The sequence below is a fragment of the Podarcis bocagei genome (genome assembly GCF_964188305.1).
Source record: "Podarcis bocagei genome assembly, chromosome: 7".
NCBI classification, from domain to species: domain Eukaryota; kingdom Metazoa; phylum Chordata; class Lepidosauria; order Squamata; family Lacertidae; genus Podarcis; species Podarcis bocagei.
In genome coordinates this window covers 20,289,051-20,308,526 of record NC_138132.1, presented here as the reverse complement: position 1 = coordinate 20,308,526, position 19,476 = coordinate 20,289,051, and the positions used below count along the sequence as shown (strand labels likewise).

Genomic DNA, 19,476 nt, shown 5'->3' with positions numbered 1-19,476 from the left:
TTTGATTTGTTTAATTATTTATTGGAATAATTACACTGCATTTATTACAATATATATTTGGCGTATTTGATATAGGCACCCCCCATTTGCACTGGGGTTACCTTGCGGGCCCCCACGCTCATAAGCAAAATCATGTAAATTGGGGAGCGCCCTCTAAAATGCTTCCGAATGTCCATTTCCCCCTGCTCTCCGGCTCTTTCTCCATGACGCTCTGGGGCTGGCTGGAGAATGCACAGGAAAACGGCAGCTGCTGCAGTGCTACCCCACACATCAGCTGCTAGATGGTTTGCAAATTATTTTTTATAAGTCCTCATGAAAATACATCAGCATCATAGTGCACATTTCTTTGAATAGATTTTTTTTTTTGGTATGCAATTTTGCCTAAGATGCCCACTTTTGCAAAGCTAGTATCATGCATGCTTGTGCGTCATTTTCACAAATATATGCATTTATATGGACGGCTTCCTCATATATATGGATTATTGGCTGGAGAACTGCATTGCCAAATTTGGGGAAGTGCAAATTTCAAAGGAGGGCTTTGCTTCCATTCATGCATGGTTTCTGAAATTAGGTAAGTTGGCCTTTAAATGTCAGCCGAAGTGGATTTCTCCTCTAGTCTTATGCATGACACAGCATTACCTGGGATTTGGCCACCAGCCAGAGTTTCTATGCTTGAATAAGGGGGTCCTGGTTGAAGAAAGGTGGGCTCACATGTCCCAACCCCCTCCCACCAAGAGCTCTGCATTGTGTCTCAACTCGTGGCAGTTCCGACCATGTTGCAATTGAGGCATGTGGGTGGGTGGGAGGGGACGGGACAGAACACGCTCCACAAAAATAGAGCAGACGATCTCTGTGGAGGAAGTTCTATATTGAGAAGAAGCAAATGAAAGTTCACAGTTAGAAAGCTTTCCTTAAAGTACAACTTCTGAGTAGGCCTGCTGAAGAGGAGAAACTGAACAGCAATCTTGTACAGTGGTACCTCAGGTTAAGTACTTAATTCGTCTCGGAGGCCCGTACTTAACCTGAAACTGTTCTTAACCTGAAGCACCACTTTAGCCAATGGGGCCTCCTGCTGCTGCCGCACCACCGGAACACGATTTCTGTTCTCATCCTGAAGCAAAGTTCTTAACCTGAAGCACTATTTCTGGGTTAGCGGAGTCTTTAACCTGAAGCGTATGTAACCTGAAGCGTATGTAACCCGAGGTACTACTGTACGTAGAAGCTCAAAAGAGCAGCACAGAGAAGGAAGACTATTTGTAGGTTCCAGGGCCGGGATTTTTGAGGTCACTGTAAATATCCACCCCACGGACTTGGAGCTCCTGTAAGGTAAAAAAGAAACAGTGTTAAGGCATATCTTCATTATTTGGCTGGCTGAATAGTCATTTCTTCTCCTTTGTCAGAAGTGCAGCAGCCGGGACAGGGGCATCTATTATAGGGGGTGGAAGGGGCTTTGGTCCTCTGTCTGAATGAATCTTCTTTTTGATAATTTGCTACTAAGAATGGAGAGTAAGGGGACTTGACTTTACAGTGGGCAGGAGACCTGGCCACCGTCTGCACACCCTATGGGATACATAAAGGTAAAGGTACCCCTGCCCGTACGGGCCAGTCTTGCCAGACTCTAGGGTTGTGCGCTCATCTCACTCCATAGGCCGGGAGCCAGCGCTGTCCGCAGACACTTCCGGGTCATGTGGCCAGCGTGACAAGCTGCATCTGGCGAGCCAGCGCAGCACACAGAACGCCGTTTACCTTCCCGCTGGTAAGCGGTCCCTATTTATCTACTTGCACCCGGAGGTGCTTTCGAACTGCTAGGTTGGCAGGCGCTGGGACCGAACGACGGGAGCGCACCCCGCCGCGGGGATTCAAACCGCCGACCATGCGATCGGCAAGTCCTAGGCGCTGAGGTTTTACCCACAGCGCCACCTGCGTCCCCTAAATGTATGGGATACATACATACATATAAATTAGTACATGGAAATTTTATACCTGACTCTGACTTCCCTTCTGGACATGCATTTCCTCATTTTTTGGGCAACGAATTGGAGGCAACCCTGACCGCTATGTGCATATGCACGCTCCGTTTTGATTTTCTGCCCTGGCACTATAATTTATTAATTAAATAAATTTCATAAAGTCTATATATTGCTGGACGGCAAAAAACAAAACAAAACAAAAACCTCAAAATGGTTTACAAAAAATAGTAAAATTGTCAATAAAAATGTTTTTTTTTAAGCTATTGAAAATGGGGAAAAAATTTTTAAAACAGCAATAAACTAAAAACAGATTAACACACACCCCAGTATTCAACCTGTCAGGGTATAATGCCATGGTTTGGCTTCCCATTGTGGCAATGATTCAGGGCTCATCGTCATGGCAACCGCTTGGCTCATCACAACAGGCCTGCTCAGTAGGCCTCAGGGTCGAAGTAAGGAATCACATGGTCATACTCACCTCATATGGGGACTCATGCGGAGGGTTCTTTAGGTCTCCTAAGAAGAAGAAAAATAAGTGTTTGCATGTGGGAGAGAAACAGTTCTGTTTATTATTCCATCTGTGTAGATCAGGTGCTGCTAACCCGTCACCCTCTGTATGTTTTGGATGAAAAAGCTGGAGGATGACAGGCTGACATAGATGCTATTTTTCAAGCATAAACGAGACTCTGGTATTTGAGAGTTATATCAACATTTGTCAGCTACGTGCCTGAGGGCTTATCCACACTTCCTTTTGTTCTGCTGCTTCCCGCCGCCCCGGGAAAACCACTCTTTAGCGCTCAATCAGAGCAAACTCCAATTGGGTATTCTGCATAATGCTGTTTGTTCTGATTTAAAGCTAAAGAGTAGGTTTTCCCTGGGAAAGGAGCCGGGCTTTCTAGCCGTGGGACAAGCAGAACTGTGAACAAGCCCTTAGCGTGAGCCATTCCTCTCAGATATTTGCCCAGCACACCCCCTAAGGCGAAACAAGATACAGTATTGAAAGATTCACTGGAAGGGCCATTTTTTAAAAAAAAGTTGCTAAGGGGGATCACCTCAACTTTCATCAGATATGCAAGGAGGAAGGTCCTCCCCACCATGGTCCTGGGGTAAATAACCTCTTCCCTTCATGGAAGGCTAGGCACCTCTCCCCTCTCATGAATGCTAGGCACCTTATAATGAAAACCCCTAGTTCACCCAGTGGGGGGATTTTCGTTGAGACTATGGTGAGAGAGAAAGTATGACTCCAGTGGCCGCTCCCTTCTGCTCCTCCGCCTTCCATGAAGGGAAGAAGGGGCGAGGCAGCCTCTTGCCGGTGGCAGCGCTAGGAGGAGGCAGAGAAGGAGCTGTGTGACCACAGTGTCTGCCTCCTCCCGATGTCCTGACGTTAGGTGCGCAATGTTGGGATGTTGCACATGTGTGATGCAGTGGCATAGCGTGTGTTGTCAGCACCCGGGGCAAGTAATTTGCGCCCCCTAACCCGTGGATTTGCGCCCCCTAACCCTAACCCCCAGATGTTGCGCCCGGTGCAGCCGCCCCCCCTGCACCCCCCACGCTACGCCACTGGTGTGATGTCACAAATGCAATCACCCCCACAAGCCGATGCCTCTGAACTAGCATGACAATATCCTAGCTAAAACTTGCTTCAGGGTCCTACAAATGGCTGGCCAAGAATAACTAGGATCGCTCTGAAGTTTCTAACCCTCCCCTGCCAGAGTCTTGTTCTTCAAAGGCAAATAGAGAGGCAAAAAAGCCTCAGCAGGTGGGAGCTGAGGTTACTTTGTCCTCCCTGCTCTAGGGAGGAAGGGTGTAATGCTGGTTAAAGTTTGTGGTTAAAAGGGTTCAGTTAAAACCTCCGGCTGCAAGCTGAGAAGGCCAAATTAGAAGCTAGGCAGAGTTCTGCAAGTCTTTTCCTTGGCTTTAAAAAAGGAAACCGACACTTTTACATGTCACAGCCAGCTAAGCCCTTCTCCAGGATGCTCCATTCCATCCTCCCTTTTCCATTTCCCCCCGTTCCAATTAACATGTAACATCCTGTGGCTACTGAGCGTGCTCAGTCTGCATTAGTCTGTTTCCTCTTCCATTGCAATTTATTGTCTGCTTGTTTACTTGCTTGTGTCTGCAAACCTCTGGTTCTCACAAACTCGCTGTGGTCCTGTTTTGACTCCAGCCACAGAGGTGCTCTTGGGGAGCACGACTCCAGCAGTCACTTCAAGCACAGAGTTTCTGGGGCACCGGAGCAGCTCTGCCACTATTACTCCAATGGAAGATGAGAGGCGGGGAAGGGCACTGGATTTTGGCATTACACGGAGCACCACTGAAATATGAGACACCAAGTTCTGCCACTCACCATGTCCATTTGCTATTAAAGGGAGTTATGGAAAGTAAGCTCAGGAGCTGCAAACAGTGGCACAGTTGGAAAAGATTGGTTAGCCCTTTCTTAGCCTGCCATTTGCCTGCTTAGAAAAAGAGAATCACCTTCCCAAACTGCTTTCCCATATCTGTGGGGGAAATATACTTTTTCCACTTGTAGAGAGAAAATAGTTTCTTTGCATCTGTTTATTTCTGTGTTTCTAGCAGAGATGCACGCAAATTAGCACAAAGGAGAAGTTGGGGAGAGAATTTCACTCCACAATCTTTTTTGCAGGTAAGGAGGAGAAATCATTCAACAGTTTCTTGGGAGTGGGTTCATGATTAGCAGCGACATTTGCACAATTCCTTCCTTCCTTCCTTCCTTCCTTCCTTCCTTCCTTCCTTCCTTCCTTCCTTCCTTCCTTCCATGACATCAGCAGTAGTAATTATGCTGGCAGCCAGCTTTGCATCCTCCCCAACACATTCTTCCCAATGCCCAAGACCTAATGTCACTCCATGGCATTGTGGGGGACATGAGAATGGTGACTACCACCAAAAAAACCTTCGAATATTTGGAGAAAATTCTGCAAAGTGGCCTCCTTTTTCTTAGGGGGTAGGGTGAGAAAAAGAAGAATCTCAGAGATTTTCTCAATCCTCGCAATATTTCGCAGTTCTCAACCCCAGTATTTCTGCTCAGCTCTAGTTTCTAGTCTTGTACCCATATCCAATCAAGATACACTGAACTTGTATGGCTAGGTGGCTGGGACTCTGCTTTTGGCATAAGCTGTACAGATTTTCCATATACAGTGGTACCTCGCAAGACGAATGCCTCGCAAGACGGAAAACCCGCAAGACGAAAGGGTTTTCTGTTTTGGAGGCGCTTCGCAAGACGAATTTCCCTATGGGCTTGCTTCGCAAGAAGAAAGCCCATAGGGAAATCTCCGGGGACCTCTTTTAAATGCTGCTGGTGGGGAGCAAAGCCTTTCCCCCCCTCCGGCCTTCAGAAGAGGTCCAGGAAGGCCGGCGGGGGCCGAAAGGCTTTGCTCCCCACCGCCAGCATTTTAAAAGCAGTCCGGGATAGCAGGGAAGCGCTTCCCGCTGTCCCGGATGGCTTTTGAAGGCAGGCGGGGGGGGCAAAGACTTTCGCCCCCCGCCCGCCTTCAGAAGAGGTCCTGGACCTCTTCTGAAGGCGGACGGGGGGCGAAAGTCTTTGCTCCCCCGTGCCTGCCTTCCCGGGAGAGCGGAGAAAGGCAGCACGTTTCTCCGCTGTCCCGGACGGCTTTGGAAGGCAGGCGGGGGGCGAAAGTCTTTGCCCCCCCGCCTGCCTTCCAAAGCCGTCCGGGACAGCGGAGAAACGTGCTGCCTTTCTCCGCTCTCCCGGGAAGGCAGGCAGGGGGGGAGCAAAGACTTTGCTCCCCCCTGCCTGCCTTCCCAGGGGCTTTTACATCGCCCCGGACAGCGGAGAAGTCCTCCGCTGTCCCGGGCGATTTTAAAATGCCGCCCGCCAGCATTTTAAGATCGCCCCGGACAGCGGAGAAGTCCTCCGCTGTCCCGGGGTTTTTTAAAATGCTGGGGGTGGGAAGAAAAGCCCTTGCCCCCCCAGCCTTCAGAAGAGGTCGGGGGACAGACTGTCCCCGGACCTGGTCTGAAGGCGGTTTCCATAGGAACGCATTAATTGATTTTCAATGCATTCCTATGGGAAACCGTGCATCGCAAGACGAAAAACTCGCAAGAAGAAAAAACTTGCGGAACGAATTAATTTCGTCTTGCGAGGCACCACTGTATAGGTTCTACACCCAAGTTATGCGAAACTGCAGAGTAGACGGGTAGGGTCAGCAGGAACAATCCCCCACTCCCCGTGCGCATTCAGTGAACACCCATGCAGCAGGTTTATAGGCTTCTTGCCTTGTTCACATCTATGCATGTAGTGTTAACCTCCGCCATTTTTTCAGAAGGGGAACGATCAACCAAGCTCAGGGAACAATAATTGTTAAGTGCAATTCTTTAATTGACATAGAAATGGAAAATGCCTGTATGTGTATTGCTAAGGGTTTTAACAATAGGAAATTCTATTTGAGTATGCTAAAACAAAGTTTTGAGCTTCTAGATGGGCTAAATGTTGATGTTCACTGCTCTTTCACATGAGTGTTTAACCTTAGATCATGTGATTAAGGTATTTGGTTGCAAATTGCCATTTTGAAGGGAGTTGCCTTTGGTCTTCTGTTCCCGGACACAGTGGGAAAAAGATGTGAAAATGAGTCTCTCTGGAAGATAATACAGCTCCAGGCTAACAGAGACTGTAAGGAGAGAGATACCTTTGATTCTAGGTTTGTTTAGAGTTATTATATTTCTAAGAAGATGCTGAGCCTATGCTTGGACAAGTATATGTCTTAGGGAACTATCTGGATGCATTATTGATTTTTTTTTTAACCTGTTTTGAATAAGTTCTGGTTAGTAAAGCTTTGAATAATACTTATGGGTGTGGACAATTTTTATTTGAAAATGAGTCATTTTTTATGCATCCATTTGCTTCAAGCTGCACAATATTAATATCTGCAATAAGAATGGCTTTTCTCTCCTTACCAGCTGATTGGCGTTGATGGATGCAGGCAGCCACGTAGTATACAGCCAATGCAATGAGCAAAGTCAGCAGCAGATCTCCCAGCACCACGCCGGCAATGGTGCCTGGGTTGAGCTGGTAGCAGCTGCCACAGTCTGGGGAGAAACAGCAGTGGAATCGTGAGACACACAGAACAGCAGCCACTAGGGTTTAAACCCCCCCCCCCCAAACTTCTTGACTGGGGACATTGTGAAAGGCAGGATTTAATATTATGAGAAAAAAATATTAAAACTCTCAGCTTCCCTGTCCCCACCATTGGGCAACTGTCAGCACTTGTAGGATACAACCACCTGACAAGGCTGGGTGTCTCGATAGTGAGAGACTGAAAGTAGAAACTGAAGTGTTTCACAAGGGGCTGTGAGTGGTGCAAGAATCTGGAGGAACCACAGTCAAGGAATTGAAACCTCAAAGAACAGGTGCCCCCTTGCTATATCACTGTTAGGAACTGAACAGCCTAAATAAAAGTTTCTTTATCACAGGCTCCCATATTCTGCTTGCATCATTTATTTAAAACAGTAGCAGCAGTAAATAATATGAAAGAAGGTGTGAAAAGGTTCTTACCTCTCTGGGCTTGGACGGCTCCTACGAAAAGAAAAGGAAGAAAAGAGAGAGGTTTGAGAAAACAGAGGTTTGGCATGTTTCCGCAGGGCATTCCCACCACCATCTTGAGTCCCATCTGCACTGTATATTTAAAGCCAGTATCATGCCACTTTATAAACAGTTATGGCTTCCCCCAAAGAATCCTGGGAAATCTAGTTTAAGGCTATTGAGAATTATTAGGTGACCCCACAAAATTTGTATTAGAGATGCATCAGTTAAACTGTTTGGAAGCTTTCTTCTTCAAAAATTACAAGCATGAGTTGCAAATAAATAAATAAATAAATAAATAAATAAATAAATAAATAGTGGAAAAGCTGGAATTAGGCAAAATTATAGTACTATTGAAAAATGTTTTAGATTACAGGGTCTAATAAAAACCACTATATATACATTCAGTACTTTTTGTGATGGGGTTCACCTGCCCTGAGCAGCAGAAAATGTTGTTCTGGTGCCTGTGATTTGAGTAATGGCACTACATTTTTGACCAAGGGAGGGGAAGCATTGGATACATCTCACATGTGCTGCCTTGCCCCCGCAATTGAGGGGGTCCTGGGCCATGCAAAGTCAGAATAATGATTGCTTTGCTCATGATCAGTTTCTGTACCCAGAGAATTACTGACAGGCAAAGCAACACTCCACCTCCAGGTGACTAATCTAGGAAGCTGGAATCAAACGGAAGCCGAGATGTGAACTAGACCGCAATGCTGAGGCTTCTTTGAAATTAATCTTTTCCTGTTGATTGGTAAGGGCTCGAAAGCATATCAAAGAACAATCAGATGCTTGACTGGCAGGTGATGAAAAAGGGTCCAGAATAAAAAGTCCACCTCATGGTAGGGAAATCAACACCCATCTCTAAGCCTCCTGCAGCCAGCTGGTGCTGTTGAATCCATCTGGTGGAAACTGAGGGTGAAAACTGCATGTTATGTATAGTTCTGCAATTCTTTTTTGGGATAGGCTCTTATTTTTTTTAACCAATGCAGCTGCTGATGTTGCCATTTGAAGTAGAAAACCAGCAGGGGTTCCTTAATTCTCTCACTTCACATAATTTTTCTACCAAAAATTGCCCCTCCAAGGTGTTTTCGTCTTCTTTGGAGAACTTTCCCCAGGGGCAGGAAAAACAGGGGGGGGGGGGATAATTGCATAAGGGGAAAGGGTTCAGAAGCCCCGTTCCCCTATTCTGGCCTTCCACTTCTAACTGCAGCTTCATCAACTTCCTTGAGTTAAAAAAAGAAAAAGGTCTCCAAAAGCAATCACCAAACTATCTAGAGACGAGACAGGGAACTTTTAATTGGCTCCCAATTCAGCCAAGTATAAAGAGATCAGTCTTCTAAGCTGTTCCAGTTTTCTTCTTTCTTTCTTTCAGACTTCACAACCCTATGGATCATAAACGTACAAATAATAGGAAAGGCCATAATCTCAGTTACCTTTCTAAGAGTCCTGTGTGTCTTTCTCCCCATGAGTTTGTGCAAGTATGAGTGTGCATGTGCACGTGTGAATGCATATTAATGTGCCTGTAGATCAGCATTGGGGGGCATGTACATGTGTTTGTGTGTGTGTTAATATGTGTGAGAGTGTGGTTGGCTCCAGCCACATCTGCCGGCATAACCATGTGCCTTAATGTATCTGTGGATGAACATGTCCCTTCCATCTCTTCAAGTCTGTCTATACACAGGATAACTATCTGAAGTTACGTTTCACCCTTACTAGTTCTGCCTTATCTATTCTCGCTGGTAGCACTTTCCGAGGTCTCAGGTGGATCTCCTCTTTAGCCTTTCGAGATTCTTTGGCTAGGCTGCAGACTTAAAACCGGATGGATTCACTTGGTACATGCCCATGTTGAAACTGCCTGTACATCTCTCCTCTGAACAGCAGCCCCAACAGTAAAACAAGCCAATTCCTAATCCAGGGGTGGGGAACCTGGATATTGCTGGACTCCCATTCCCATCACCCTCAGTCAACACGGTCGACTGTCAGGGGTGATGGGAGCTGCAGTCCAGAAACATCTCAAGGTCCCCAGATTCCCCACCCTGACTTAATTCATAGGACCAGTGTTGCAACTAGGCAGTTGTAGACTTTGAACTTAACAGTCAAGCACATTACCTTACTTACTTGGAAATGTGATAAGACAGCCCTGCTGCTTTCCCCCTTCCAACTCATTCTGTAGAGTGGGACCCTTGACATCCTGCCCTAAGACCACTGACCTATAGATTAGGTCAGGCTCCTGATTTTGAGCCCCACAGCAGTCAGCGTCCCTGAATCACAAGTATCGTTGTGTGTCCTATAGGTGGGATCATCTGTGCATGAGAGTTCACATATCATAGGGGAGGGGAAACTTTCTCAACCTAAGGGCTACATTTCCTTCTTGGCAACCTTCCAGGAGCCACATGCCCTGAGTGGGCAGGGCCAGAGGGAAAAAATGGGTGGAGCAACCAACATTAATTTTACTTTAATACAGTATGCTAGTTTCTACATGGATGAACATATGTCTCTCTATCCTTCATCTAGATTTGCCAGGGGCATTGTCAAAGTTGAAAGACACATTCCATCCAGGCAAAAACAACCACGGAGGGCACATTGTGGCATGCTGACTGGCATGCTGACCATTTAACAGCAGCAGCAGCAACAACATCAGACTCTCTTCTCCCACTGTCTGGTAACTTGTAAACAGAGGGGGAGCAGGGAGGAGAGTGGCGTAGTGAGCAGTATGGGGCATTGGTGAGGGGATGCCCAGCATGGATGCAGCACTAATCCACATGGATTATGCATGTTTTTATGCATCTCAAAGAAAGTTTAGGTCCCTCTCATCACTTTTCTTACATATTGCCTAGGGAGCCCTTGCAGAGTAAGGCACCAATGTTTTATGTATTGATTTATGCAATGCTCAGGGTGTCTAGGGAGTAAGGCTGCAATTCTAGGCGATGGGATGAGGAATCTGTAGCCCTCCAGAAGTTATTGGACTCCAGCTCTCATCCTCCCCGGTCTTTAGTCATGCTGGTGGAGGCTAATGGGAGTCGTAGTCCAACACCTGGAGGGCTACAGGTTCACCACTTGGTCTACAGCTCCCCCGCTCCCCCGGTAAGATCATTAAATCCAGAGTGGAAAATCATCTAGCTGAGCAACAGATGAGAATGGTGAGAGTGAATGCTAGAACATGTAGCTCTGTAGTCGAACTGATTGATGGTGCACTGAGGACAGACAAAAGGAAGCCTTCTTCAGGGGACACTTATTGGATTGAGGCACTGGAGCTGGGAGAGTGGGTTTTAAGCCTTTTCTCCACGCCATTCCCCTGATCTAATTTGCTCCTCTGCCACACAGAGGAAACTGCTTTATAGTGAGCCTGATAAGTTGGCTTATCTAGTTTAGAATTTTCTGTTACACAGATGGGCAATGGAGCACCAAGGTTTCAGATGAAGGTCTTTCCAAGCCCCACCTGGTGATGCCAGTGATTGAACTTGGGATCTTCTGAAAGCAAAGCAGGTGTCCTATTAGCTGAGTGACATACCTTCCCCAAGGAAGCTGAAAATATTGCTACAGCAGCAGAAGAAAGACAGGCATAGTAGAAGAACTTGTCTTTTTTCCCTCTTTGGTTCCCCAGTAGATAGAAGCTTGGGTGATAATGAAATTTAGACATGAGAAATGGTGGGGAGAGGTGTGTTAAACAAGCTCTCCTTCACCACAAATGCACTGATCGTGCACGCTACCAGAAAGTGGTTTTAAAATGGTTGGAGGGGAAACCAGTTTGGGGGATCTGCTCACAGATCTCACAAGGCATGTTTGCTTTGGCCCTGAATGGCTTGTCACTTTCAGGAGATGGGCCCTTCAGAAGAGAGATAATGCCACAAGATCAGCCTGGGCTCATGACAACAGTGACACTTAAAAACAAAACCATTATCTTCAGGAAGGACTATCTGACAGGAAGAGTTGTTCGACAGTGGAACACACTTGCAAGAGAAAGTGGTGGACTCCCCTCCCTTGGAGGTTTTTAAGCAGAGGTTGGATGGCCACCTGTCATGTATGAGATTCCTGCATTGCAGAGGTTTGGACTAGATGACCCTCAGGGTGCCTTCCAGCTCTAGAATTCTGTGATTCTGTCTAAGGCTGTCGACTATCAGATGCTGCAGAGAAACACAGATCTGTTTCAGATCATTCCAGAGACATCTGGCTGGTCACTGTTGGAGACAGAATACTGGGTATCATGGAATGATGCAGCGCAATCCAACCTATGTTTACTTTAAAGTCTGCTTCACTGCGTTAAGTGGGGCTTACTCCCAGGACCCATAGCTTGCTCACCTTAGACTAATCCAGCAAGGCAAGAGGCTTGTTCACACATTACACTGAATACAACTACAAGCTGGTCCAACACATATACAAGCGTTTGGGTGAAATCGTTTACACTTGTTGACTTGTACCGCTCAAATCTTCTGCACACAAGTGTATAGGCTCTGCACTCACTGAACATTACAAGTAAAAAACTGTACACCTCTGGTATGGGGTAGAGTGGTACGCTAATTGTATTTGGATTGACCTTAGATTTGGTTGGATTGGGTTGATGCAACCCCAGATTGCTCTGAGTTGGATAGGGTCAACCCTGAGCAATTGGGGGCTTTGTAAATGTGAGGACATTCTGGCAGCAGTGAGAGCAAGGAGAAGGAGATGTGCAGGAAGCCTGTGTTATCTCCTCCTTCCATAGCTCCCCACTGCATGTGGGTGGAAGGGGGGTGAAGAAGAAGAGGCATCGCTTTGTCTCCCTCCCTTCCTGACCACATGGCTGGGCAAGGCCCTCAATAGATTTTCTTCTAAGATCCACTCAGTCCCTGATCATCCTGGGTCAGATCAGGGCCATTCCAAAGCTCCAGATCAGGCCTCAGATTTAATCTGGTGTGTGTGTGAGAGAGAGAGCGCAGCCCTGTTGAAGGCACCTAATATCTTACGTAGGATTCGTGCCATCCTCTGGCATTGATGGCTACAACACCCAGTTGGCACTGATGGAATGCTTCTATCAAAGTCAGGGAAAGATCATTTCTAGAGTTCCCTCCTCTCTCACAAGATGGAAAGGGATAGAAAGAGAGATAGCAGACAAAGGCTGCAGTCCTAACCTGCCTACTCCCACCCCGGTGTGGGGTTAGGATAGAGTACAGGTGCTTCTCCACTCAAACTATAGTAAGACACCGATCACACAATTAGCCCAGGTAAGTGAGTGTACCTGTAACTCCCAAGGCTACCTCTGATCAGTGGGTGGTCTTGCCTAATCACCGATTATTCAGGACCAACTAAATAAATGTTGCTGTGGCATTTCTTCTTCTTCCTGGGGTTTTGGGCTAGTGGGTTCATGGGGGAAAACAAACAAGATATGTGTCCTTTGGTGAGTTTTTTGTATTGGAAGTGAAGGTGTGGGGAGGTCTGGCTGGTTTAGAAACTGTCATACTGATGTAAGCATTTTAAAATTTTAAGTGTGCAAGCATGTGTGCGCATACACACATGTCAGTTCTCCTTTCTCTGTATTACCCGAAATGGGTGTTCAAGAGTTACACTCACCAGCTAATGACTCATATACACCATGCTTGCTGGACCTGACTTGGTCTGCTTCTAACAAACAGATGTCATATCTTTATTTTCTAATAGTACCCGAGTACAGAAGAGCAGTTTTATTGCCTGGTTTTACCCACCAATATCCTAGACAGGACTAGGATAGATGGTGTCCTTGCCCCCATTTGGAGTTTGAAACAGCGTCTTGTGTATTTTGCCACTGTAGATGTTACCAAGGGGATAGAGAACATTTAATTTATTCCCTAATGATGCAGTTTCCTAGTCAATCCTTAGGGACCCCCTTTTTTTGAGTCTCCAAGCAGGTCTAACATATTCATAAGAGGCAGATTTAGGGGAGCACAACCAGTTTTCCTGCACTGGGAGCTGAGAGGGTGTTGCAGGACCACCAATGGAAGGTGAGAGGTTGGGGAGGGCACTGGCTCAAACCGGGTGCTGCTGAAATGTTAAAGCTGCATCCACCACACCAGCTGAAGGAGAACTATGCTTAAGCAAAACCTTCTGCAAGAACAGAATGTTTGAAAGCCTCAGCCCTGTTGAAAGCAAGAGGTAGTGGCCGCAGATGGACTAATTTTCCCACCCCGAGCGAATGAAGGGGAAAACAGGAACTCTCACAGAAGAACATAACCACCACTGCCCCCCAGATGTTATCTGACTACAACTCCCATCATCCCAACCATGGGGCTGATGGGTGTTGGGAGTCCCAAAATACCTGGAGATTGCCATGTTGGCTGCCCCTGGGTTAGAGGCTGGCTGCTCAGCTTCCTGCATTGCCAGCCCCCAAACATTCTCCAATCTACAGCACCGAGACTCAGGCTGCATACACGAAATATATACGTGTATTGGAATCACACCTTTTCCCTCAAAGAATTCTGGGCACCGCAGTTCGCCTCACAGAATTACAAATCCCAGCAACCCTTAACAAACTACAGTTCCCAGAATTCTTTGAGGGGGGAAATTTGCTTTGAATGTGATTTAAAGGGATAGTGTGTATGTTGCCTCAGACCTGGCGATGCAATGTATTCAAGGTTACTGCTCAGGTGGGGCTCCTGCCCTGTTCACCCTCTTCCCACAATCACTTTTCTCTCTGCTAAGGGAGAAGATAAGCCGAGCCGCTGGCACCCTGGAGAGTCCTTGTGGGCCCTCTCTTTGAGCATAGTAACAAGGCATGCAATTAAGCTGATGTTTTAAAATGGCAGTTTTTAAACTGAACACGGGAACATAGGAAACTGCCTTATACAGAACCATCTAGCTCAGTTTTGTTGACGGACTCTGGAAGCTTCAAGCAAGCTTACTTCCCAGCCCAGCCTTCAGATGCTAAGGATTGAAACTAGGGTATTCTGAATACAAAGCAAATGCTAAAATGTTGAGCTAGGATCCTTCCCCAAGATAAAATGAGAACAAGTACGAAGCTGATTGAGCAACACGGGGAGGTAGAAAAAGAGAAAGAACGGCAGAAACAATTACACAGTCATATTGTTCACGTATGTGTCAGTTGCCCCTAAATTTGGGGGAAGAAAATATCCTAGTGAGATTATGGGCACGGGAAGCTGCTAGAAACCGAGAGAAGGCAACAAGTGATGGTCTGATAGAACTACCTGTGAGTTTGTGCGGGGTGTGTGTGGAAGAGGGGAAGATTCAAGTGTAGCTTGTTGTGTTAGTTTGGGACGGACACAACAACCTTTGGGCAAAGGTTGGAGGTGTACTTTAGGGCAATTTGTCCCAAGCTCTGACAAGAAAAACTGTGTAGCCCAAGACAATGCAGAGATGTCGCATTTGTCGAGAGTTGTTTGGTTGCTTAAGGGCTGATCGTAGCCAAGGAAGAAGAGTCACAGTAGGCAGAGGAGGAATCAGGAAGTTCAGAGGAGGCTGAAGAGATGGGAAGTATTTGATCCAACTCACCCAGCTGTGCCCAAGCTAAGCCCAGAAGAACATGGAGGACAGGGAATCCTGGATGGCCCATGGCGAAACCTCCTAAATTGACGCTGACGTCTCCCTGGCTGAGGATGATCCAATTCTGGGTTCCCAAGGGTGCGGAAGCCAAACCCCCAGAGACAACAGTGGTTGTCTCTGGCTGAAGAGCAAGGAAGGAGAACTTGAAATTGCTTCAAGCAGGAAACCTCAGAAAAGGGGAAGGGAGATGTCAGAGGGGCGGGAGTCAGATTGTGGGCCGTGATCTACAATCTAGTCCACAATCAGAATGGAGGGGAAAGAGACCAAAGGACGAGATGTCGTCACTGCTCACCCACCTCACCAATTCCATCAACTTAAATGGACTTGAAGATGCCTCGGAAACTTCAGCTAGTCCAAAACACATCAACCAGATTCCTGGCTGGGCTTCTCTGTAGAACTTGTGTAACTCCTGTTTTAAAGCAGCTACATTGGTTGCCAGTTTGTTTCCAGGCCCAATTCAAAGTGTTCGTATTAGTGTTTGAAGTTCTAAAGCAACCCAGGCCCCAAATATATGAAATACTGTTTCTTTCCTTTCTGGTGTTAAGATCAGCAGAGGTCTTCTTTATAGTTCGGCTGAGGGACTCACCTGCTGCTGAGCGCCTGAAGGGCCTTGCCTGCCTCCTTCCATCTGGGCAGAGAGGGCTCTGTTTTTGTTTTTTAAATTGCTTTTATTTTTTATCTATGCTATTTTAAATTGTAATTGATATTAATGCTATATTCTTAAGGTAAAGGTAAAGGGACCCCTGACCATTAGGTCCAGTCGTGACTGACTCTGGGGTTGCGGCGCTCATCTCGCTTTACTGGCTGAGGGATCCGGCGTACAGCTTCTGGGTCATGTGGCCAGCATGACTAAGCCGCTTCTGGTGAACCAGAGCAGCGCACGGAAACACCGTTTACCTTCCCACTGGAGTGGTACCTGTTTATCTACTTGCACTCTGATGTGCTTTCGAACTGCTAGGTTGGCAGGAGCAGGGACCGAGCAACGGGAGCTCACCCCATCGCGGGGATTTGAACCTTCTGATCAGCAAGTCCTAGGCTCTGTGGCTTAACCCATAGCACCACCTGCGTCCCTATAGCTGTATTCTTAGTTTTAGATTTTATGATTTATGTGGAAATTGTTTTCCATTTGGTTGTTCACTTTTTGATGTGTTTTATTTATTGCTTATGACTTTTGTTCCGTTGGTAATTATGTAAATCTTGTCATGCTGTAAGCCGCCTTGAGCATTGTTTTAACTATGGAAAGGCGGCATACAAATAAAATTATGATAATGATGATGATGTTGTCCTCAGAGGTTTAGGGGTGGTGGCCTGAGACAGGCCATTCTCTTTGGCACCTCCTAGGTTACAAATTCCTTCCTCACAGAATTGTATCTGGCACCATTGCATGCTGAAGATGCAACTCTTTCCCTGGCCCTTTGACACCTTAGATATGTGAGGACCCACCCTAATCTTGTGGCTGTAATTTAACTGTTTTTAATATTGACTTTTCAATGGCTGTGAGTCCCACCCAGGAACCTGATAGCAAAGGGTGGGTAGTAAATCGAAACAACAACAGCAACTGAATTTTAACACCGATGGGATGTTTTCTACCACACCAGAGAGCAGCAGGCTAGCTAGGGGGTAGAGCAGAGGCCATGTGGCACACAGAAGATTGTCCCCAATATCTTGCTGTCAGTCTGGGGGGGCCCACCAACTGCTGCCTGAGGTCAGTGAGAGTTTAATCCCATGTAAATAAGTCAAACAATGCTGCCTAATTGTTTTGCTAATGTATAAATATTGACCGTCTTTATTAATGCATTTAGAATTTTGTTAAGGCAATTGCTGTGCTTGCTACCTGTTAAATCCTTTGTGTCTGTTTCAAGCAGGGGTGTGGAAGCTGTGGTCCTCCAGATGTTTTCACACTCCAACTCCCATCAGGCCCAGCCCTGGTCAATGGTCAGGGATGAAGGGAGTTGGAGTCCAACAACATCTGGAGGGACACAGGTTCTCACCCCTTATAATTTCCAAAGAAGAGTTTAAAGAATTGTACCGACAAAAAAAGGCGCATTGGACAAGTGACACTTTGTGTAACTATACACCCTAGTCCAGTGATGGCCAAACTTGGCCCTCCAGATGTTTTGGGACTACAATTCCCATCATCCCTGACCACTGGTCCTGTCAGCTAGGGATGATGGGAGTTGTAGTCCCAAAACAGCTGGAGGGCCAAGTTTGGCCATCACTGCCCTAGTCCTTTCAAAATGGTAATTTTTTCATATGCTCTTTATCTTTCATATTATGAGCTAATTTCATTTGGATTATGACACACCTGTCCTAATGGTACTCTCAAGTCAAATGTCACATTGCGTTCATTGGGTTGTTTGATCTCCCCCCCCCCCCCCCGTTCTCTGGATATATTTGACATCCAACACATTTACAAAAGCAAATATTTATTTATTTATTTTTAAAGTAGCATAGGGACAGCCTTTTGCCACCAGGGATGAACTTCCACTAGAGGTTTCTTGCAGAACATTTTAATCCAGTTTTTGTTGGCTGGTTAGTTTTGTAATTGTGATGCATTATCTTATATAGTTTTTGTTTAAAACTGAAACTAATTTTGAAGGAAAATTCACAAGACGTGTTTCCTAACTCAAAGGCACTTGCCACAATTCAAATGTATTTATTCTCCTCAATCAAGGCACTTCCAGACGGTCATTATTTTCAGGTGGGATACAATCTCTGGCAAATTCAGGCTGCACAATAATTGTTGGTTGGGAGGTGTTGTGCAACAAACCCACTTCCCCAAATGATTGAATTTTTATGTGATAATGAGAGTGGGGGAAGGATGAGATAAGAGATAAGTGGAACTTGTGAGATAACACTCGCTTGGAAGCAACTGCCACCTAAATTCCCTGCAAACAAATGAGAAATAATACTCATTAAATAGTCAAATCAGGATGAATGTTCAGTAATCTGGGTATCTGGAAACACCCTCAGTTCCCCCCCATCATTATCAGGGTTCGATGCATTTAATAATTTTTGAGATTTAAGTGTTTCTTTAAAAATAATAATAATACAAGTTGCAAAAATTAGCAAGTTAATATGTCACAATCTTCCTCTTAAATTCCTCAGCAAGAGTTAACATTTTCATTCATTAATACCCCTCAGAATATAAATATCAGAAGCCAAAATGTTAAAATTGTAGTCAGATTTATATTCTGCATTGTCGTAATGGGGACCTTAACTGTTTTATTGGTCTTCCAACTGTAGGTGGCACGCACTGTGTCTGAACTGTGCCAGTCAGCAAACTGTTCTAGACAGTTCTTAGCAATAAAGCTGTTCAGTAAAGCCTGCATTTTGGCCTGGCCTTTTCTCAGAAGTAACTTGACATGGTATCAGACGTCTAAGCCTGATACCAGGGATGGGGGACCTTTTTTCCAGCTCAAGGGCCACATTATCTTCTAAGCAATCTTCCAGGGGCCACATGCCATAGTGGTTAGGCCCAGAAGTAAAAGTGGGTGGAACAAAAATGTTAAGTGTCTCACACATCCCTATCTGTTATCCATTCAGGCGACAAAGGCAATATTCCAGCTACGAATGGAGGGTTACAAAGCAGGGCCCATGAGGGGCTTGGCCTGAAGAGAATATTGTGATTGCAGAGGGGGGTGGCCTGGGGAGAGTCCTGAGGGCCTGATTGAAAGCTCTGGAGGGCCACATTGAGAGCCCTGAGGGCTAGATAGAGAAGTCTGCACGGCCACATTGACCTCCCCACTCTGAGCCTGCCATCCCTACCTTAAACCTTTTATAAGAAGAAGAAGAGAAGAGTTTGGATTTGATATCCTGCCTTTCACTCCCCTTCAGGAGTCTCAAAGCGGCTAACATTCTCCTTTCCCTTCCTCCCCCACAACAAACACTCTGTGAGGTGAGTGGGGCTGAGAGACTTCAGAGAAGTGTCCTGGCCCAAGGTCACCCAACAGCTGCATGTGGAGGAGCGGAGACGCGAACCCGGTTCACCAGATTATGAGACTGCCGCTCTTAACCACTACACCACACTGGCTCTCTTATAAGTTGCTTGTCATGGCGTAGTGGACAGACTGGAAGGAAATATTTCATCATTTCTGCACAGCGACAAAGCTCCACAAGGGAAGTTTCCCCATCATGTCACGTGGAAAGGAAGCTTCACATCCTTCACCCTTGCCGTTAATGTGAGAGATAGATGAGGTACAGTAGTACCTCGGGTTACATACACTTCAGGTTACAGACTCCCCTAACCCAGAAATGGTACCTCGGGTTAAGAACTTTGCTTCAGGATGAGAACAGAAATCATGCTCCGGCGGCGCGGCGGCAGCGGGAAGCCCCATTAGCTACAGTGGTGCTTCCGGTTAAGAACAGTTTCAGGTTAAGAACGGACCTCCGGAACGAATTAAGTACTTAACCTGAGGTGCCACTGTACCTTATTTTAAG

At 46.2% G+C, this 19,476-nt stretch overlaps 1 protein-coding gene across 1 annotated transcript; it reads right to left on the bottom strand.

The window, feature by feature from the left end:
• TYROBP (transmembrane immune signaling adaptor TYROBP) lies at positions 1–15,203 on the bottom strand. The gene is made up of 5 exons (XM_081203640.1): positions 14,986–15,203; positions 7,501–7,521; positions 6,903–7,034; positions 2,449–2,486; positions 1–1,319 (listed from the first exon to the last, which is right to left on the bottom strand). Exons 1-5 carry the CDS (start codon positions 15,044–15,046, stop codon positions 1,251–1,253), a joined length of 321 nt encoding a protein of 106 aa, XP_081059766.1. The 5' UTR covers positions 15,047–15,203; the 3' UTR covers positions 1–1,250.
• Positions 15,204–19,476: the final 4,273 nt, after the last annotated feature.

Excerpts from the sequence above, each read along its gene's own strand:
- TYROBP (XM_081203640.1), bottom strand. The coding sequence starts at position 15,046 with ATGGGCCATCCAGGATTCCCTGTCCTCCATGTTCTTCTGGGCTTAGCT. Across the intron at positions 7,522-14,985 it reads CTTAGCTTGGGCACAGCTGG|GAGCCGTCCAAGCCCAGAGA; the intron begins GTGAGTTGGATC and ends TTCTTTTCGTAG. Across the intron at positions 7,035-7,500 it reads AGCCGTCCAAGCCCAGAGAG|ACTGTGGCAGCTGCTACCAG; the intron begins GTAAGAACCTTT and ends GTTTCTCCCCAG.